Source organism: Asterias amurensis, chromosome 7 (assembly GCF_032118995.1).
Source record: "Asterias amurensis chromosome 7, ASM3211899v1".
Classification (NCBI taxonomy): domain Eukaryota; kingdom Metazoa; phylum Echinodermata; class Asteroidea; order Forcipulatida; family Asteriidae; genus Asterias; species Asterias amurensis.
The window spans coordinates 24,093,184-24,115,603 of NC_092654.1; the positions used below are offsets into that span (position 1 = coordinate 24,093,184).

At 36.2% G+C, this 22,420-nt stretch overlaps 2 protein-coding genes and 1 long non-coding RNA gene across 4 annotated transcripts in view; all 3 read right to left on the minus strand.

Moving 5' to 3' along the window:
• Nucleotides 1–1,102: 1,102 nt before the first annotated feature.
• On the minus strand, nt 1,103–3,202 carry LOC139940007 (uncharacterized). 2 transcript variants are annotated; one of them, XR_011786377.1, is made up of 3 exons: nt 3,121–3,202; nt 2,385–2,501; nt 1,103–1,532 (listed from the first exon to the last, which is right to left on the minus strand). It is a non-coding gene; the product is annotated as an uncharacterized lncRNA (long non-coding RNA). The 2 variants fall into 2 exon arrangements; XR_011786376.1 differs by having other exon boundaries at nt 2,385–2,504.
• A 275-nt stretch (nt 3,203–3,477) lies between these two features.
• On the minus strand, nt 3,478–7,434 carry LOC139939604 (uncharacterized). The gene is made up of 4 exons (XM_071935624.1): nt 7,236–7,434; nt 6,013–6,220; nt 5,564–5,637; nt 3,478–3,574 (listed from the first exon to the last, which is right to left on the minus strand). The coding sequence occupies exons 2-4, from the start codon at nt 6,187–6,189 to the stop codon at nt 3,478–3,480; spliced, it is 348 nt and encodes a 115-aa protein (XP_071791725.1). The 5' UTR covers nt 6,190–6,220; nt 7,236–7,434.
• A 1,766-nt stretch (nt 7,435–9,200) lies between these two features.
• The window catches only part of LOC139939391 (uncharacterized), a 60,394-nt gene continuing 47,174 nt past the window's right edge, over nt 9,201–22,420 (minus strand). The window contains exons 48-64 of the mRNA XM_071935223.1: nt 22,042–22,172; nt 21,355–21,462; nt 21,063–21,132; nt 19,942–20,091; nt 19,284–19,509; nt 18,859–18,929; nt 17,905–18,040; nt 17,288–17,410; nt 16,287–16,368; nt 15,488–15,578; nt 14,585–14,646; nt 14,112–14,246; nt 13,563–13,691; nt 13,078–13,226; nt 12,447–12,585; nt 11,985–12,072; nt 9,201–11,228 (exon numbers count right to left, since the gene is read on the minus strand). Of these exons, the coding sequence (XP_071791324.1) occupies nt 11,170–11,228; nt 11,985–12,072; nt 12,447–12,585; nt 13,078–13,226; nt 13,563–13,691; nt 14,112–14,246; nt 14,585–14,646; nt 15,488–15,578; nt 16,287–16,368; nt 17,288–17,410; nt 17,905–18,040; nt 18,859–18,929; nt 19,284–19,509; nt 19,942–20,091; nt 21,063–21,132; nt 21,355–21,462; nt 22,042–22,172 (1,949 nt within the window). The 3' untranslated portion in view covers nt 9,201–11,169. The remainder of the gene's footprint in view (nt 11,229–11,984; nt 12,073–12,446; nt 12,586–13,077; nt 13,227–13,562; nt 13,692–14,111; nt 14,247–14,584; nt 14,647–15,487; nt 15,579–16,286; nt 16,369–17,287; nt 17,411–17,904; nt 18,041–18,858; nt 18,930–19,283; nt 19,510–19,941; nt 20,092–21,062; nt 21,133–21,354; nt 21,463–22,041; nt 22,173–22,420) is intronic.

The following is a 22,420-nucleotide window of genomic DNA, read 5'->3' on the forward strand; positions in this document are numbered from 1 at the left end:
GAACATTTTTTTGATGGAATTTAAAATTAAGTTTTAAGATTTTCTATTTGTTAATATCGGATACTGGCTAATGTGGGCTTTACTACAGTTGCTTTACTTTAGTTGATAAACACTATACAACAAAATTACAATAGTTAAGCTAGTACTTTTGGAGCGCAAGTAGACAAAATTAATGTTTAATAAAAATATGCTTTACTTTTCGTTTTTGAATGGACGGTTGGAAGTGGTACCTCAAAATACTAAAGATTGTACCAAAAACATGAACATTGTGTCACGGATTTTGTCAGTTTTCTATACCTTCATCTACCAAATTAGTTTACAAAGCAGTTTTCCAGAATAGAATAGAATAGAATAGAATAACCAAGCTTAAGCTTTCCTTGTCCTAGTTTCAAACATGTCTAAGAACAATTTTGTAATTTTGTTTTGATGTTCTTTCTTGCAATCTGCTTTTAAAATGATGACATGTTCACCCATTCATAAATTGTACATGGACTATTACATCAATTATTATACTATTGGCATTTTTGGTACCAATTTCATTTTTGTTTTTACTCTTAACAAAAGCTGTACAATCTTCAAGGCCATGTCACACAGAGCAAATTTTACAAACAACTTGGAGGCAACCAATTGCACTGAATGCCCAAGGAACACCTCGCCAGCACAAGAGACAGTCTTCTAGCTGTAACTCACTATCCCCATGCAGGAAATAATGAGAAAACTGAAATGAGAACGAAATTTCTTTTTTGCAGATTTCTTTGCCTGGAACTGGTTGCTTGTAATTTTCCAGTGTGACATGGCCTCAAGAGTTGTACTCCTAACTGCTCTGACACAATAAAAATCCAAAGGATATTGCACTTGAATTGAATGAATTTGACTTTCTATGATAAACCAACAATACTTGGCATGAGGCAGGTTTTATGAAATCAAGAGAAATGAGTACTCTGCTACTTGTGCAATGGTATTGGATTTTGATGGGTTCAAGAACAGTCTACTTTGAGTATTAACATTAAACCAAGGCTGTATCTGAGTGAGTGGCTGTGGATATGGATATGGATATGGATATGGATATGGATATGGATATGGATATGGATATGGATATGGCTTGCCCCAACTTCATAGAGCTGCTGAAGCAGAAAATATTGCCCAACAATATTGTCTGCCAAGCATAACTGAGCAAGGAGAGTTTGATTGGTTACCATATTCAGGTAAGCATAATTTTATTGTGCTAAGCTGTTTTGTGCTTAAGCAGCTTTTTGAAATTGGGCCCAGGCGTTAAATAAAACTATGAGGCCCATAGCAACAACTGCAGCCATAGCCACAGCCACTCATTCAGATATTGCCAAAGATGATCATCTTCTTGAGTGTCTTCATATAGCAAGGCGCCATCATGGTCTACGGTGGTAGCCTCAAAACATCCCTCTGTCACTTGAAGCGAAGACTCAGTTGTTCGTCAGCTTGTGGCCGGGATCCAAGAAGCCTTGATTAGCCTGAAGATTGGGAATATATATCATCTCCAAGGTCATCGTCTTAATCTGCAGGAGAAAATGTTCACAAAATAATTGATATTGATTAACTGATGCAATAAGTCATTTTGAGATTATGGTGGACACAATACTATGACACTGATCGGTTAGGGTAGATTTATCTGTATTCACCCAAACCCAACAGTACACTCCTAGTGTGTCCAACATATCTCAAAAAGACCAATACAAATATTTTGATTTTTAGTAACAGTTCAGGCTAAAGGCCGAATTTTTATCATTGATCTCAACTATATTGTCAATATAGTATAAAGATCAATGATTTTTATGACTATAAACTGTGTTTTTTAGGATCCCGCTTCAAGATTTTCATCGCGGGTCCATCACGCGACCGCCTATAAACCGGCCCATTTTATGCTTGCACGGCAACGGCAAGACGATTCTCCTCAAGCTCCATGCTTCCAGTCAATTAAAAAGGAAAGAACTGTAAAGTGTTTGCTTCTCAGAAAAGGATTTTAGAATCTAACTTTAAAACCTTTAGGTTAAACAAAGTTTTCCACTTGTTGGTTGTATGTGTGTTTTTTGCACACTAAGAATGATGGGGATGATTTGATTCTTTCAAATAAACTTTGTAAGCCTTCAAAGATGGTCATTCTGAAAAATCAATCAACTCATCTTTTGCTTATGTTTTTGGATGAACCCAACTTTCATTGTTTTCCACCAGTTGGTTGTACGTGTGTTTATTGCATACTTAATGAACGAAATAAATGGATTCTTTCAAATCAACTTTTTAATAGCTTCAAGTGTACTCATTCTGGAAAATAAATCAACTGATCCTTGGCTTGTTTTTTTAGATGAACCTTCTCTTCAAAGAAAACAAATTGAAAGTACGTTGTAGCTTACCAAGCGGTGTGCTGTTGACTCCTCGCACCTGTTCTCCAACAATGCTTGCTGCAACAGGTCCAGTTGTGTCAAACAATGCTGCAACAGGCCAGGTTGAAGTCACAACTTCACAACAGACTGCTAAAAACATTGGAAACAAATGGTATGAACAGACAAATTTATCTTTATTTACACATCTTTATGTTAAATTGCAAGATGAGCTGACTTCTATTGTTTCAGGAAGATTTTCAATTTTGTTTTGATTGTACAAAGACACAAACAATTTAACTGGGTCTCAGTTGTTTTAGCTTGATTGTTGGCTGGCTGTTCCTGCTTGCTGTAGTACAATCTAAAAATGATGCAAGTATTTGGACTGCTGATTACAACTATTATAAAGTTCAAAATGGGGATTTTTGATGCATGTTTGTTTTTCACCCAAATATATACTACTGCAGACTTGTTTCATGATCCTTCAAACTTCTTGAATGAGTGAGCTGTTGATGAAATTAGTAAGTATTTTATTCACGAGTAACTAGTCACCTTTTAACTGTCAGATTGCTTGAAAAAAAAGTCAGTGGTGAGCACCACCTCAGCTCCAGTTAAGATTTCATTACACAAACTACTTCATCATCAAGATGAAAACATTGTCTGCTTCTTTGAAGAATAGTATCGAGAAGGTTTAACGTTTGGGGTTCACATCAATTAGCCAAAGTCAGGTGTACCATACACATTACCTGAGATAACCTCAATACTTTACCAAACCAATGTCATATGGTGTTCCAGATCCTGCAACCTGTGTACAAGTCCTTGCCAAGAGATCCATTTCTGCAATAACAGGCTACAGACTGTGGGGAAACAAAAACAATTTAATTACAAGTTGAGGGAAAAGAAAGGTGATATTTTTTCGTTCACATTAAAGCTCAGTTCATACTTACTGTGAATCCGAATGCTAAGGAAATATTGACATCACAAATTCGCAACGAATAATTTGTCACAGTTGAGGTGTGCTCAACTCGTGCAAACTATTCACAGTGAAAAAAAACCAGTTGTGATGTCAATACTCGCTAGGGCTTAAGTATGCACCGGGCCTCACCCCCATACTTTACCAAATACTTCAGCCAATACTTAACCTTTGCTGCCAGCACCTGACCTTGTTGACCCCTGACCACTGGTCATTAATCTCTATATTCGCGGGAAGAACACATAACAGACTGTTGAGAACAAAAACAAAGTCAAAATCTGTTAAGGGAATCGTCAAAAGCATTGAAAAGCAAGTTTAGTTACTTTTCTTTTTTTACCAGTAAGAGACTTATTTTTTGTGCAAAATTTGGAAGCTGTTGAGAAAATGTTGGTATTTGGAAGCTGTTGAGAAAATGTTGGTTATTTGGAAGCTGTTGAGAAAATGTTGGTTATTTGGAAGCTGTTGAAAAAAATGTTGGTTATTTGGAAGCTGTTGAGAAAATGTTGATTATTCGGAAGCTGCTGAGAAAATGTTGGTTATTGGGAAGCTGTTGAAAAAATGTTGGTTATTATTGGAAGCTGTTGAGAAAATGTTGATTATTGGAAAGCTGTTGAGAAACTGTTGGTTATTCGGCAGGTGTTGAGAAAAGGTAATTTTTACATTGATACTTCACCTGTTATACTTAACCTCAGCTGCAGTCACTCTTTAGAGACATCAGGGGAGAGTCTTCATCGTCTACTCAAGTTTGGCATTTACCAATGACTGGGTAGCTCTTAGTTTTGTTTCAAGATTAAGTATCTTAGAATCAAGACTAAGAACTACACCAGTCATCTTATACTTTACCCATTGCCAGTAAACCTGCTGAAAGAGTAGAGGGTTAGCCTAATCTCTAAGTCTTTAATACTCTAGGCCTTTCTGTCTTACCACCAAACATACCTCAGCATAACTGGTCTCTTTCCTCCATGGGTAATCTGCTCTTTCTTTCTCCTTTCCTTTTTCCACCTTCTTCAGTCTTTCCCGTCCTCGTTTATTTTTTATTATTTTTCTCGCAGCGCTCGCAAACAAGTTGTTTAGGAAAGTTAATACCAACAATGCGCATTTTGAGCAAATAGCTTTAAAACTTCTAAGAAGTTTAAGTTTAAAGCTTTTAGGTCCCCTCCCATTTGTTTTTTATTTGAACTTATTTTATCTAAATGAGCAAGATATTTATACACAGCTTTTTTCTTCATTAGGGCCTAGGTATGATTTTTCCCCCTAATTGTTAAAGACTTAAATAGTTGAACGTTTCTCCATTCATAATTGATGTAATGTTGATATTAGGAATATGTCAATATGTATTTAGTTTGTCTAAATTATCTATTTAAATACTCCTAAATCGAACATTCTACATCAAATGAATGGTAATTGACTAACATATTCGACTTTGTGATTACTTTTACTTATTGTGGTGTGTTTTATGTTGAATAAATTAGATTGTTCGGTTTTGCTTTGCCAACAAAACATAACAAATAAAAATTCATCAGAACTTTTGAGAATTATTTTGATTGGAAGTTTTAGTTGCATTTTTATTCTTCCTTGTCTAAACATACATTACACTGCTTGGAGTTTAAGATCATGGCAATTATAAAAAAATATGACAACTGATAACTTGAAGTATCAACCCAACAAAAGAATTCCAGTATAGACAAGTCTCCTAATTAAAAAGCATCATTGGCTTCGACCAATATGCAAATCAAGAAATGCCAAGCCAAGAAACTCTGAAGTCATCTTGAAAACTCTCAGGCAAGGACAACATCAACAAGGTCGCCGAACATCTTGGAGGGGAAGGGGTGGTACGAGGGGTGGGACTCTGCAAGAGAACGGGTTAGATCTTCTCTTACTCTTTGCAGTCTTCATCTTGTCTTGATCTTGATCTTGAGGGTCAACTTGCGCTATCCAACCTCCACTATTGCGCTCTATCAAAAAATCTGACTTTCTAACTGTTGTTTTTTTCCCCAAAGAAATTGGAACTCATGAAAGAGCATCTTTTGCATATTAAATTCACTTCAGTTGGTACATTTATCATGTGCAAACACTTAAAATTTGTTATATTTTTTTTCGAAAAAGTAAAAAGTTTGTGTGATCACAAACCTTACTCAGTTGTATTTACTGCCAGTTAAAAGAGATTATCAAAAAAGGTAAATCGCAAAAAGCGGACTTTAAAAAGTGGAGGTCGGATATACGGCAAAGTTGTTTTTACCTTGGTCCTTTGGTGACCTCCAAGTACGTCCACAAACCACAAATCCATTGATCTTCAACACCCATCTGGACAAGCTGGAAAATAAATGTTTAAAAAGGAAGAAAAATTAGCAAAGAGGTGAATCGAGGTCGGCACCACGTGACCTATGACATCATTGTTAACCAAAGACAAACAGGGTCCAAACTTCATGTAAGCACGATTTGTACACAGCTAAATGGAAGCAAACATCTGCATTTTGTGGAGATTGCACTGTCTGATTTTTATCAACTTTTGATAGGGGAAAAAAAGGAGCACATCTCAAAACTTGCACAGCTGTTTTTTCTGTAACTCTTTATAATTTAGTAGGAGTTGAAATTATTATACAAAATGTGAAGTGTAATATTTTGCTTGCCCACACAGGCCCAGAAATTGAACAGGTCAGTCTTTATGGTAAACACAGTTGTCTCTACCTTGGTGGTTGACCTCCAATGTAAGCCCAGATACCACAAATTGAAGATCTTCAACTGCCATCTACTCGTCAGAGGCCTCGACACGAGTCCCATCGATGTCTCCTGAAGCTTGCCTGGAATGAGAGCTCGCTGCTGGGTGCTGGGTCGGCCCTTAAGTTGCCCCCAGTTTTCATCCATTGCTTACAGCTGCATCAGCTGTTACCCGTTTCTGAATTCAGAAAACAACACAAAACTTACTTAAATTTAAATGAAACAATATTTCAAAATGATCCCTGTTTGAACCATTCGATTCAATCAAAATAATAGAGTGGACGACACTGGTCGTTTCCATAAAATTGACATCAATATTATGTAGTTGAGAAGTGATGAAATTGTGTACGCAGGCCTATACAAATGTTAACTGACCCAATAAATAAAAACTAAAAATAAATAAATAAAAATGACAACAATATTATTTTGACACTCTAAATAGCTAAATTTGTCCCCTTTAAAATAATGTCTCAAAAAGAATATTAATTATTTGAAGGAAAGAAATGGGGAAATGAGATCTTCAGAGTAACAAAAGTAATGAAATACTATAAATATCTAAATATTAAAATGAAATATTAATTTCCTTTTTGAGCCGAAACCTCTTTGAACAAGATCAAAAAAATAATATCAAGGACAAAAATCTACTTGAGTAAATTCCAACCCCCCCCCCAAAAAAACAAAAAAAAAAATGAGTAAATAATAATTATATTGTGAACTATTAACAATCCATAGGGCAATGGGGCAACTGCCCTGCCAAAATTAGGCAAACGGTGGGGGAACTGAGAAATCGGAAAAACAAGTGGACAGAGAAAGCACGTTTCACACTGGAAGTTCTAACTTATTAGGCTAAATTGGTAAATTAAATAGACGAAATGTTCGTCTTATAACCGGTACAGAGCCGTCCATTTCAATGAACTGTTCTCACAGCGCCCTCGAAATTGGTCTAAATTGTTTTTTTATCTTTATAAAACTTATGGCAATTGAACATATGGATAACTTTCCGTATGGCGCCACCACTTTTTCACTAATTTTTACAAAAAGGGATATCTCATTGAGGTAAATTAGATACTATATTATTTCATATCGAATGAAAAAGTGGTGGCGCCATACGGAAACTTTTCCAAATCATTATTTTTTTATGTAAAAGGGTTGTTTCGGCGGTGGTCCTCCCCCTACTTTGACCACAAGCTTACCTCAACAAAAACAATGTTGTTGGTTCGATGTGTCCAGCTTTGGTTGTGGAGTTTTACACTGCATTCTACGGCAATTTAGCGGAGTTCCCAGCCACTCACGAAATTTCAAAGATGGAATTTAAGAACTTCGTGGAACTCACGAAATGTACTAAAGGTCTCAACAGCGAATGTTGTGTTGAAGACTGCAGTTTTTTGTATAACTTTTCTGGCCACCCAGTGACAAAAAATCACAAGTTTCATGAAATTCTGTCTTGTATGCCTACTTCAAGTCTCTGCCAAATTGGTACCAAACGTGCAACAGTTATAGTAGGAATATTTCTGAACGCACATGGCTGACCAGGATAAGAATCTCGACACATTTACGGGTAAAAAGTTCATCAGCAAACACGACGTCCAAAGTTGTAGAGCTGAGAGGTCCGGCCTGCTGCTCCAGTGCGCGACACGGGGAGAAATGCCATGCGGTCACTCGGCTGCAATGGTGTCTCGAAAAAAGCGCCGAACTCCTTACAATGTGTTTAACGATGAGATGGTCTTCAATGAGGTGACATTCCACAGTCACCCCGTCCAATGAAAGCACAGAATAAGCTTGTCGCAATACCGAGTGGATGAATTAATTTATTCCAGGGGCGTCAACAAAAGGCAGAAGGTAAATGGAGAAATATGTTGACTCAATAGAACCAAAGAAGTGTTCTTTGAGAATGGTATGCTTTTCCTCTAGATGGAAGTACGTATATAGCCACCCCTGTTTTTATTCACTTTTTGTTGTTTAAATGCTATTTTTACCATATACTTTTGGTGGTTTGTAAGAAGTTTGCAACACTTCTGCGTTTTCATAAATTACTGACAATAATGGTCATAAATGAGGGAAACTTGTTATAGTTGTTTAAAGTTATTTTTTTAAATTCCAATGATAGTGTTTTTAAAATAAACGACTGACTTTGTACAAAACAATGGCTTGATTTTGCATGCAAAATACATGGGCTTCGGCTATTGTATCCATCCACACAAATAGAGTGTGCTTATTGGTCAATCCCATCTGGACACCCTCAAAGTATTGTCACAAATTCCACGCACGTGCGATTGCTCACAAGCCACACCCCAGCCCCCCAAACACCAGTTGCAACCAGTCCTATGTGCAAACACATGGGCTGTCTTTTTGTTCACAATCATTTATGGGGCTTTTATAAACTAATTTAGCAAAAAGGGGCATTTTCGAACCGCTACTTTTTTAATTGCAGGCATATGTCCCTGGTTTTTGTTTTGTTTTGATTATGTTTGTATTTTGTATGTTTTTATGCCGAATAAATAATAATAATAAAAGCCACCTCTTCGAACCAGCTGCTTCTCCTTCTGTTTTTTTGTTTAATTAGTTCCTTCAGTTGTTAGCTTTGTTAGGGTTCCTGCGCCAGGAGTGTCACCTGTGACAGACATAGCGCATTACAAGTTTCCTTTATTATAATGAGCTCTAATTGTATAAAGATCAAAAGGGGAACTATGATCAAATTAAAGTTCTCAGCTCCCAAGTTCCTTTTGCAGAAGGGAACAGACTAAGACAATCGCGAAGCACCAACTATTTTGGTATAGAGTAAACTTAAAGAACATGGGTAACATCATCATGGGGCGGGGTCGGGGTTGGGCTGGGGGGGGGGGGGCAGATAATGCAAGTCTTGCTGCTCAGTCACCTGCACGTGTACGTCTCGATATGTGGAGATTGTGCAGTAATTCACCAGAACCAGAACACTACAAGCTTTCGTTACAGGGTTAGGGCTGTTCGTCAAATGGCGCTCCTTGACCCTATCCCTACAAATAGTTATGGGTATCACCGAAATTATTTTTCAATAAAACACAATACGAATCACTTGAAATATTTCTATAAAAATAATGTTGTGTTTTGAAAAAATACATTAATCCAAAACCTTGCCAAATCAAATAAAACACATATTTCAACATCAAAAATTCCTTTCTTAAAACTTTATTACAAATATATATATTTATATTCCAGATATAAAATCCTTTACCTACAATACTACAATTAAGGATAGGCTAATCGCAAAAAACAGTAGGCCTACTACATTGGATGACCTCATACAAACCAATTTAGAAAATACAAATTGTTTTACCTTGTAGGCCTACATAGAAACACAAATATTTCTCACAATTTATCTTCGTCATCAGTTATTGAATTTAATAGAGAGGGTTTGGACAGAATATACACCAAGATGGCAACTACGCAAAATAATTCTGCTACTCTAGTTATCTAAGAAATGAATGTCTAGGAATAAACAAAAAGTACATGGTGAAAACTTAAGTAGAAAACAAATATGATTCAAATCAATAAGCAATTTCAGTAATTTTATACTTTTCAAACTTGATCAAAGGATGATCTGCTCAAAGACGCCAAGGCTTCAACCAAAATGTGAAAAAAAATTAACAATGACTTATTATATAACTATATCATCACTAGTAATCCAACACAGGGTAAACTGGCTGGGTAACTTTTAAATAATTTAGGATTGATCAAATAAAAGTTGACAAGAGCCAGACTTGAATCTGCTGTTTAACCCTCAATTAAAATACAACTAAAATTAAAGTCACACTGACGTAAAGATTGAATCAATTTAAATTTCAATTACAAATTATTCTTGTCTCAAAACCAACCCATGCCCACAACAAAGTAAGAAAACAATCAACACTGATCCCCCCCCCAAAAAAAAAGGGGGTGGGGTGAGTTGGGTATTATTTATACCTAATATATCACTTATGACATCATTTCTATTTTGAGATGTTATTTAAATATCTCTAAAATAACGAGACCAAACTAAAAACCCAGCAGGACAACTGTCGGTTTGAAGAGAGAGATAGACAAAAGGGCAGTCAAAACAGAACAAAAGCTCATGAAAATTTTGTCTTGTTTTTAAATTGTCAGCAGTCACTTGTCGCTAAAGCTACAACCACGACACACTGAGTGATTCTTTCAAGTTAGTTTGAGTTATGGATGAAGCTTATCTTCAACAGAGTTCAACTTCACCACATAATATCTACAATTTTCTGACTGCTTTTGATAATTTCATACACTCTTGATTTGTTGAGATGTAGAACAAAGAGCCATTCAAACAGCTTTATTCCACGTACTGCATATCTTTGGAACTCCTTGCCTGGTGCATGTTTCCCTCCATCCTACAATCTAGACTGTTTTAAGAGGAATATCAATTCCTACCTCCAGTTACCCCGAGTTATTTCCATCCTTAATGTTTTCTTCTTGTGGCCCCTTACCATGAGTGGCCCTTAGACTTGTTTGGAGGTGAACTTGCATTAACAAATATGAATATTAACAATTAATTAACTTGAGAACAATATCAACATTATAACAGATGTTTAATTTTCCTATCAACATTCCCTTAAAATATCAACATTCCCTTGTTACAATATTATACATTCCAATGATCATCCAAAACTTGAAATTTAAATTTTAGGGTAACATACAATTACTCTACAATTTGTCTTCTTAAAAAAAATAGCGTTACTTTTTAAAGCATTTTTGTACACGTAAGTCTTTCTTAACCTCAATTAAATAGTCCCAGTTTAATCCCATTGGTTTCTCGCTTTAGAAGTTACTAGCAAACAGCTCTCATTTTCATAAAAATGCTAAGAAGTCATTAATCATTTTGAACTTTTAAAGTTGTACAAATAAACACAAATATTGAGGGTAAAAAACCCTCAATTTATGGCAGGGTATAATTAAAGTATGAAAGTACTTGCTACAAAAAAGTCATTACCATAACAGAAATAGAAAATGGACAAACAAGCTAGTTAACACAAGTATTTATAACTCTGTAGAACAATACAATTACAAGGAGGCGTTTTAAACAGAATGAAAAATTGAGCTGTCTTCATTAGATGATGATTTGTCTGAATTAAACAGAACAAATTGTCTTTAGAGTGAAGCTTCACCAATCTCATCAGCAGCAATCTGATCACTGTCGACACTTGTACCTGTCGAAAAAAGAAAAACAGAAGAGTGTAAAAATCAAACTTTTATAAAAATGATTTTGTGATGCAGAAGCAAAAACCTGGAGTTTCTTTCAAGATTTCTCCTTCACAAGTTGCAAAGAAACTCTACTCTACACTAATTTTAAGTTAAGCAATGTTAAAGTTTCCATTTGTTAGGGGTTGGTAAGGTCTATTGTGTAGTAAGAGTCACAAAATTATCAATTGGGTTATTTTTGCCTTCTGTGTTTATCGAAACATTCACACAAATATTATGCAACTAATTTTAAAAACTACCCCAACTGGCTTTTGACCAAGGGCTCGCTGTTGTACATCGGCGTGTGACCAACAAAACATTTCAAGCAATGACTGTTCACAAATGTGTTTCAAGAAAACTGAAAGTGAAAGTTTTGTTGTTTTTCAGCAATTCATTAGTCATTACAGACAAATTTCATTGTGGTTGTGTTTTTGAGATATTGTCAAAAATCTGGAGCGGTTAACGTCTAAGCAGGAAGAACAATCCGTGGAATACATAATCTGAGAAAACGTTTCTCATATTTAAACATTTATTAATCCCCTCTCTAAAACCACATTCCTAAAAAGGGCATCGTTTCTTAAAATGTTACACATTATCAACAGCTGTGCAGTGTTTCTACAAATTAAGTTTTTATGGTCAACAATTTTGTAAGTAATTACCAAGGTATATCCTCCCTTTGATACTTTAAAGTGTGGGGGGGGGGTGCAGAGATTCTTGATACTTACGGCGTTTTGACTGCAGTACCCAATTAGGTCCAGTTACTCTGCCCTCTAGAATGTCAAGTAGAGCTCTGTGCAGGAACTCATATTGATGCTGTGTCATAATGGGGAAAAAGTAAAAGACATATTTAAACCAATTCAATATATAGTTTTTTCTATTTTCTCCAATGATAGCTCTTTAGGTGTCCAGGTTTATCTTGTTGTTCATGGCCAGACTGGGTGTTTATGGATTTTATCCTTAAATCCTTGACTTGTGCGATGTTTCTTGTGCAATTATTATTTGTATCTACCTTTTGTTACTTTTTGATATTTGTGGTGCTTTTTAAACTTGTACTAGCAATGTAATTTCTTCCTTTTAAGAGACTAATCAAGTTTCTTATGTCTTATGTTTTATGTCTTTTCATTTTTTATATATTTATTTATTTTTTGTTTGGGGGAGGGGAAGGGAAAGCGGGCTCCTGTACTTACCACAGTCTGCACCATATTGGTTCGTTCTTCCCTCTCCATTGCTACTGTACCAAACACATCAATGTACTTCTCATCCAGAGATAGATGCTGAGTGAGTACATCCAATGCAATGAATACTCCGGTACGTCCAATGCCAGCTCTGTAGAAAGATAAAGACATTAAGAATTATACCAAGGAGGGTTATTTTTAAAATATGTTATGATGTTTCTTCACTGGCACAACAATACACAAAGAAATATACCTGGTAATAAATAGATAAAAATGTATAACAAATACACTACAGCAGTAGAAACAAAATATTTAAAAGTTACAACAAATCCCCGGTTAGTGGCAAGATCTCCCCTAATACAAAGGGGACAAAGGGTACTGGAATTCATGATTAAAATCTCCCTTTTTCTTGGGGTTGACTGTGTAATTGCTGAATCCAGCCATTTTTTATTTTGTTGTCTCATGAGGGTTAAAACAGATGGATAGGCTGCCACTATTGTTTATCGATGGAATAATATGGGAGGTAAACAGTGAGGCTCAGTAGAGAAAGTGGTGAATTTTGAATTAGCCAGTGATTATAATAATAATCAAAGTGGCTCTGTGGTTTGAAGGATACATTGTAGAACTGTAAGCTGTAACTTACCCGCAATGGACAAGCAAGGGTCCAGCATTGTGGGGCAGAGCCGAGCGAACAGCACGGATAAAGTTCAATATCTGGATAGAGCTTTTGGGTACACCGTGTTCTGGCCAACCGATAAAATTGAACTGGCGAAGAGAACGTACCTCAGATTCCTGTTTAAAAAAAAATTCATAACATGAGCAGATTTAATATTGAGCGAAATATTGAAATAATCATAACGCCAAGTGAAAATTTATTATAAGATTAGTGCTTACCAGAAACAGGTTAATAGTCTAAGTACCAAGTTACATTTGAAATTTGCGACTGGTATCCTGCTCTTTTGTGCTTAGCAGAAAGGTGTTAAACATAATCCCCTGCTGAAGCAGCTGTATAAAATTTGGCCCAGATTAAGGAAAAATGTACCAAACATCATGTAGTGAATATTCATTTTTGGTTTTACCCATACACCAATGTGTTTTAGAACTGTTTATTAAGTTGAAATGACTTACAGATTCCAAACAGAAATCTCTGACGATGTAGCCATGTTTAGTTTCCTCACGTTCCGACACCTTATTGACTGTGATATTACCAAAGGTGATTGGTGTGGAATCACTCGGCCAGTACTGTACAAACTTCACCTATAGAGGGCGACAAACACATGATATCAAACAATGAATGTCAATATGTAAGAGCAGGGCTTGGATTTGCCAATGAACAACAGAAACCAGACCAGTGATTTAAGCACTGGGCCAGTATTAAAACTCAGTACCTGACAAGAAAATAATAACAAATCTTAGGTAAATGTTTTCCTTTCAGCTTCTTGTAATCATTGCAACCATTTTGGGGTAAGATTTGCATAAAGGTTTGATATGCAAACGCAAAGGAAATGCTGAAAACAAATTTTGGGATTGAACAAAGAAAAAATGATTTGAGCGAGACTTGAACCTGCGACCTCCAATTTAACATGATGGCGCTCAACCAACTGAGCCATTTAGACCTTATGTTGGCGGTGTCCCTCATTTGTCAATATCTTTGTTTGAGGGTTAACTGTAACTTACCCGTCCATTCTCCACAGGGCTGCCAATCACAGCAATGGCTGGGGTGTTCTGCTCCCAAATCATCTGCCAGAAGTCATTGACTGTGTTATCTTTAGGTCCCTGGCTGGCGATATACTCATTGGTACTGTTGAAACCCTAGACAGAAACAATAACGAGAATATTCCAATAAACATCACCCACATATCTACTGTTGAAACCATGGACGTAAACAATAACAAGAATATTCAAATAAACATCACCCACATATCTACTGTTGAAACCATGGACGTGAACAATAACAAGAATATTCAAATAAACATCACCCACATATCTACTGTTGAAACCCTGGACGTAAACGATAAAAAGAATATTCAAATAAACATCACCCAGATGTCTACATTACTAATGAGGTACTCATGATTAACTTCTGAAACATCTTTTGGAGCCTGTAAGAACTTGATGTCATCAACACACTAAGCAACAAAGCAACTTACCGTTACGGAGCTGGCGTTGATGTAGTCCTCTCTTTTGTCCAGGCAAATTCGGTTATAGTCAACTGTCAAACATATTAAAAAATAGTCATTACATATATGTTGTTCGATTGAATTCTTTATTTATTTATCAAAATGTTTATTTATACAAAATGTATATATTTACTTGTTTTCTTATTTATATTATCAACAACATTACCGTCACTAACAGGTATCACTACATAAAAAGTTTAATAATTAAATGTTTAAAAGCATAAAAAGTAAATGTGAATAGTTAAAAATTATATAGAATAGAAATTAAGATAAATAAATATGCACTTATATAAGACAACAATATAAAAAATCAACTCTTAAATTTACCTTAATACATGGACATGAACCAGAAAAGAAAAACAAAACAAATATGAAACAAATATTCAAAGATTTGTTGTTTATATGAAGTCACTTTGGGTGTCAAACAGAGACATATCCAACTATTTTGGGGGGCCACAACCACACAACGAGACAGTTTATGTGTAAGTATTTTTTCTAACCCCCCCCCCCCCCCCGCCCCCAGTACATCTTTTATTTGATTCTGTTGTGTTTTTCTCTAGAGCACTTAGGGACATCTTTTTTAAATATGCATAGTAGTTAACATTACTATGTGTCATGCGCTAAACAAGCATGGTTAATTATTATTATGGTATGCAAGTCAGCATTGTTAATATTTTCAATGATCGTTTGGTACAAAGTTTGACAAATAATTATTTTACAAGTCTTCCTTGCATCGTTTGTACATGACAACTATTCCGAGATTTGGACCAACAAGTTTGAATTTTGAATTTCAAAATGAATGTCCTTTTCTAGGACTGGCCCCGTAAAGATGGATAATATTTGTGTTACTGTGCTTAGTGGCTTAATACTTACATGGAACTATGTTAGGGTAACGGTTCTTATCCACGTTCTGGGTTAGATTCCCAACAGTCTTGGCATGACTCTCTCCCAAAAAATTCAGATCCTGTGAAAGAAAAAGTTTCATGAGCAATTTTCAAAAGAATCCTTTTGGAACTCTGAATCCAAAGAGTATGTTATGAGTTTGGTGACAAATAAACCGCCTTGGGGGATCAGGGGCCGATTGCACAAAGATCTAAGATTGATTGTAACTTCAAATCAATTGTAGTATCTAAGTAAAATGTGATGACACATTACAAATCACTACGGTGATACTGAAAATTTGTCTTGCGATGAATTTTATTGCTTTGTGAAATTGGCCCCTGGTTATTATTTAGTGGTACCCGCCCCTCCGTTTTCATCCCTCTGGTCTCTGGTTCGAATCCTGCCTCAAGACAGTTTTCTTCCCATACCTGACACTGACATTTCCTTGATCAGCTCATATTCAAGGGTTTCTTCATTTTAAAAGTTTTTTGTTGGTGCTTTTAGCAGGATGGATAGGAAACAAGAAGAAATGTTCAGTTTTAGATGTGAGAGGAAAACCCCAGTGGAGAACACCCTCGCAATCAGATAGGGAATGAAAACCAAATCCACATGCAAGGCTCTGGACTAAGATGGGATTCAAAGAGAGGTCCGCAAGGAGAAGGGCAGGGAAAGAAACCACTGAGCCAATCTGATGCCAAAATCACAAGTTGTACCCCCCCCCCATCTCTCTGAAAAAGTAACAAATAAAAAATAAAAAAATTATAAATACAATTTAGATTTAAAAACTTACATCATATTCTTTGCCAAAGTTGTCTCCAAGTTTTGATGAGAGCTTGCGGACATGTTGTCCAAACTTCACCACCTCCACTGGCCTAAAAATCAAATAAAAGTGATTTATTTATTTAGATTAAAGAACTATTGTAAAACAGAAGAATAATATTGACCAGATATTACGGGTGCTTTCAAAACACTTGTAAAGTATGGGAAAGCTCAAGTAAAGAATTTCTGAGTTTGGCCGACAAAACTCAGAAACTAAAAATCCTTTCCAGTCAGTGGGTGTTTACATTGTCATTTAATCTTCAACCATTAACTATTTAAACATTTTCCACCTCAGTTTCTCTAATGGTTCATAATTTAACAAATAAAGATAGTTTATTTCTTTTATTATCAATTAAAAATAGTTAATGGCCTGATGTTTTGACAATAGCAGAGTTGAAAGGCAAAACAAAATGTCATAAAGCTTTACATGATGTGGATAAAGAAACTATAAATAAATAGTTAACTTGTGGGTTCAACCATGTGTAAATCTCTTCTGTGGGAGTGTTCGCTCTGAAAAGAGCAGGTGTGGTCTCGACATTTCAACAGAGTAACTCTGCTCATCATTTATTTATAGTTGTTTCCTAAAAATGCCATACCTTCAAAACTGTCACTTATGTCTACAAAATCCTTCACACCCAATCTCCATCATACCTGGTTGAACTTGTACATTCCCACAACTCTAATACTGCTTATGCAAACAGGCAATGACTGCGCTCATCAGCTAGTTCCTACATGTAGAACTAGACGGAAAGCTGGGGATAGCTCGTTCTCCATAGCTGGCCCTCGCCTATGGAATGAGCTCCCCACGGGTCTGCAAGAGGCGATCTCGTTGCCTGTGTTCAAAAGCCTCCTCAAGACATTTCTGTTTCCCAACCCATCTTAGTTCGTTTGTTTTTCTTCTGTCCTAGTCTCATGTAAAGCACTCTGTTCTCCAGAAAGCGCTATATAAATGCCGCAAGTTATTATTATTACCTTGACTTGGGTCCTCTCTTTGGTGGTGGTGTATTCGGGGTGAGTTGCTCTTGGGAGCTGGTGGTGCCATAAATATTATTTGCATTCTCGTTGGCTTGAGACGGGAATGACTCCTTCTCTCTTCTGAAAAGGAGAGAAAAAGAGAAACAATTTCTAGATTTCTAATTTCTAGTAACAAAGTTTGTAGGAAATGAGAGATCGCAATAAAGGATAACACAGTCTTGGTCCGAGTAGCAGAATTCTAGCATTAATCTCAGAGAAATAAAATGTAGAATTGAAATCCGAATTGAAAAACAAGTTTAATATTTCAAAAATCACAAAGAATTGGTTTCTGATTTCTATAATACACTGGAAATCTAGTTGTACAGTTTCAATTTCAGATACACAACTAAAATAACATCATATTTTAACTGAAAGAATGCGGCAAAAAAAAGGTATTTGTAAAGACTTATATCCACACTTTGTCTGACTCAACATACACATCAAATAACAAACTTGTGGAGGTTTTAAGCTCAATCGGACATCTGAGATGCAAGAAAACAGCGGAAAACACCACCACTGTTTTCATTGTTTTAAACTACAAAGTTCAAAGATATATACTTTTACTCATTACTTACCGTTGTTGCCTTCTTTTAGCGGGTTTGTTTTTCTTATCACCGGCGACACAAGCACAGAGGCACATAATAAAGGCAATGATCAGAACAATGATCATGAACGGAATAAGGGCGTACATAAACCACCATGGATCAAACTCTGCAATACAACAGACAATCAACGATTATACTCCAATAGACTCCAATAAAAAACAAACAAAACACAAGTTGTTGAGTTACTGCCACAGTCTGAAAAAACATCTATTCCAAAAGAATGACTTTGACAAAGTGAAAGATAAAATATCAAGCCCGCCAAAAACAAAACTTCTGACCCGCAGGCAGCCACTTTGATTGGTTAAAACAAAAACAATGCTGTACATCGATTTGTTACAGCATGACACAGAAACCCAGCAATGAGTTTTGGACACTATGCAGTGGAAGCACAGGGGAAAACAATCAATAATTAATTGCTTATAAGATAACACAAAGCAGATGCCCTGCGGGTAAGCCCAGAACATGCTGTGTACAATGTAATGTTACGCTGAGTATAAGACCTTTCATCCTTATGGTCATAAAAGGAATTAATTTCAAACCAGGTTTAGGAGGTTCCAACCATTACCAACACTAAGCCGACAGTATCAGGTTTCAAATTCATAGCAATTGCTTAAGCAGCCAATAGTGATATACAAATTTCTGCTTCATAAAAATATGCAGGACACCAGTTGAAAAGAATTGTACATACACTTTGATAGTTTGGCTGGTGACCTTAAACTGGTCGGCACAATTTTAAGCATGAAAACTAATCCAGTAAAACTGGTACAAAAAGGGAGCAGGAAGAATGAATTTACAAATACAAATGAAAATATCTTATCGAAACTGCTAGACAATAAAACAACAGGCAATTTTAAAAGTGTATAGTTTTTTTTTTACTTTGGACTGTTAATAATCACTCAAGTGCATGAGTTCGTCGCTACTTACTTGTTGTGATGACGTCCGACCATGGAGAGTCCGTGGACTGACCATTCTCAGTGTAAGCACGCACACGCACTCTGTAAAGAAAAATACAAAAAACAATTTATTTCTATTATGCTGATCTCGGTCTAATGTCCGTAAGCCATTTTATTGCTAGGTCCTCAGCCAGATGAAGGGCTTTGATGCCATCATCAAGGTTAGAGAGTGGGCAGTCATTAATATAACTCATAATGCACGTTTACACATGGCTTTGTGATCTCCTCTCAACCAATCAGAATGCATACTCTGTCTCAAGTATTTATGGAAGGTCTTTAAAGAAACAAAGTACATCAAATTATTAAAACAATTTCTGAAGTTTTCAATTCTAAAGTTTGCATCTAAAGTTTTTCTTACGTATCAGGCAAGTTTTAAAGTAAATGAAAATATCATACCTATATTGTGAAATTGGTTTCAGAGCTCCGTTACAATACCCAAAGCTTGGGCATGTTTCCTCTTGCCCGATGGTGAAATCAACAGTGTCGCCATTCGTAGAAGTCTGGCGCCGGCGACGAGCCGTGTTGAATGGATTGAAGGGTTCAGAGGTCTGGTATACGGGCCAGACAGAACGCCCTCGAATTTGTTGATAACTGGGAAGAATGGCCCCTGCAGTTTGATTTGCTGGAGGGACAAGACGGACAAATGCAATATTTATTAAATTTTGTTTATTTCAACTACCAAAAAAAACCTGAGAAATCTGAGAACGCCTTGGAAGCCTTTCTAAGGCATCTGAAAAAATTTTACAGGGGTTTTTTTTTCTGTCATTATTTTATTGCAAAATAGATGACCAAAGGGAGACTTTTGAATGCTGGGTGGCAGCAGACGTACCAGGTAAATTTCCATTGTTTACACAGTTATCTGGTAAGTCTGTTGCCACCTACCGTCCCAAAAGTCTCCCATCGAGCCCACGTTTTCACAGGTTTGTTATTTTATGCACATGTTGGGAAACGCTATGTGAAGATACCAGTCATTGAGGAGAATGACCAAAAGTGTATCCTGCTTTTATTAACAACCCCAAGTTACCTCTTTTTAAAGTTTGCAATCCACACTTACCTCCTACTTGGACTACTACAAGGGTGTAGGCCGTGACGACGCCATTCTTATCCGAGAAGAGGGACTTTGGAATGCGCACGGTGATGGAGGAAGAAGTAACTAGAAGAACAAACTCTGCAAATGGTATTTGCTGTCCGCTGAAAAATGGAGCTGTAAAAAAACATAAGTACATTTTTGATTACGATCAGTAAAAAAATCGTTGGTTAAATATTGTTAAATAATAACAGTAAAGAGTTTACCAGAGTTTACCAAAAGATAGGTTTATTTCTTTGCCTTGGATGGATACAGACTATACAAACACAACAACGGTTTACAATAAATAAATGATTTACAATAAAACACGTACATTGGTTTAGCTTTCATTGTGAATGTTAAACGGTTTACAATCAAAACAGGTATTGGTTTAGCTTTCATTGTGAATATTAAACGGTTTACAATCATAACAGATATTGGTTTAGCTTTCATTGTGAATATTAAACGATTTACAATCAAAACAGGTATTGGTTTAGCTTTCATTGTGAATATTAAACGGTTTACAATCATAACAGATATTGGTTTAGCTTTCATTGTGAATATTAAACGATTTACAATCAAAACAGGTATTGGTTTAGCTTTCATTGTGAATATTAAACGGTTCACAATCATAACAGATATTGGTTTAGCTTTCATTGTGAATATTAAACGGTTTACAATCAAAACAGGTATTGGTTTAGCTTTCATTGTGAATATTAAACGATTTACAATCATAACAGATTTTGGTTTAGCTTTCATTGTGAATATTAAACGGTTTACAATCATAACAGATATTGGTTTAGCTTTCATTGTGAATATTAAACGATTTACAATCAAAACAGGTATTGGTTTAGCTTTCATTGTGAATATTAAACGGTTTACAATCATAACAGATATTGGTTTAGCTTTCATTGTGAATATTAAACGATTTACAATCAAAACAGGTATTGGTTTAGCTTTCATTGTGAATATTAAACGGTTTACAATCATAACAGATATTGGTTTAGCTTTCATTGTGAATATTAAACGATTTACAATCAAAACAGGTATTGGTTTAGCTTTCATTGTGAATATTAAACGGTTTACAATGAATACAGATAATGGTTTACCTTTGATTGGAAGTGTTATTGAATTCAGAGACACAGCTTCACTTGAGCCCTCAGTGTTGGTGGCTTGAATCTGAAAGTGTGATAGAATAAATCATCAATGACTTGGTCATTAAATTAAAAAAAATTGAGAAAATACTTTAAGTGCCTGGAAGATTTCATGCCTTTCTTCCAGGCACACAAGGGAATGCTCGTTGTTTGAAAAAGAAAAACAAATGTATTTGACAATGCCAGATCTTTTTTTTTTTTATTCTACATTTCAAGGAGCAACAAATTCTTTAGGGGAATGACTTACCGAGAGAATATAGCTGTAGCCGGCCTTCAGCGGTGAAATAATCTCGTCAAACTGAATGTCGTTTGGCAGAGCTGTGATGGTCTGGAAAGCAGTATCGCTCGGTTCACCCTGAAAAACAAAAAACAAAGTTCATGAAAACATGTCATGTCTTAGGTACAGTCAATAAAATCTTTTAACCATTTAGTGCAGATGTAACCTCTGGAATGACACAGATGTAGAAAGGTTCAACTAAATACTGGCTCGCCAATATGCCAACAAGTTTGATTGACGGGTTGGGAGAGGAGGGTTGCTGGAAACCTTGGAACCTATCAAAGGCTGTCTCAGCGAGATAATGGAAGCCTGCTGCTGAGAACTGATGGTTCCAATTCTTCCAATTCATCAGAGGGTTAGAGGTAGGGTCATCGTTTGGTTTTTGTTAATGTAATGTGGGTTTATAAGTAAAGTTATCAAGAAAGGACAATACAATAAAGGTTTTTATTAAGTGCTTTGATTTAAGCACAAAATTGTCAAGACCGGGACTCGAACCCAAACTCTGCTGGTCAGAAACACCAGAGCTTGGGTTCAGTGCTCTCGACCACTCAGCCACAACATGCAATTTTAACCAATGTTTAATCACATATAATTTTGCAAGAACACCAGCCTAATTAGTTTGTTATTTGAGGGGGGGGGGGCGGGGGGATTCCATACCGGTTTAGTTCCTGTGACGGTGACAAGGTAAGCCAAGATGAGACCGTTTGGACTCTCAGGTGCCTTGAAGGAGACGCGGATCTGGTCCGAGTCAAAACTGATGACCTTAAAGTCTCGGACGAGGCCAGGTCCTAGAAAAATGCCAACAAAAACAAAGTCAACAATGTACAAAAATAACAAGCTATGAGAAGATGCTGTTCTAGCAGGTTATGCTTTTCACTCGGGTGAAATTTAGAGTGAGAAAAGCATAATTCAGTATGTTACTATGCGATTACATAGTCAAAAAGAAAAGAGGAGGTGACAGAATCTATCCTGGATAAACCCTCCTCTACCTTGACTGAGTTTGTGACTTAAACCCTCCTCTACCTTGACTGAGTTT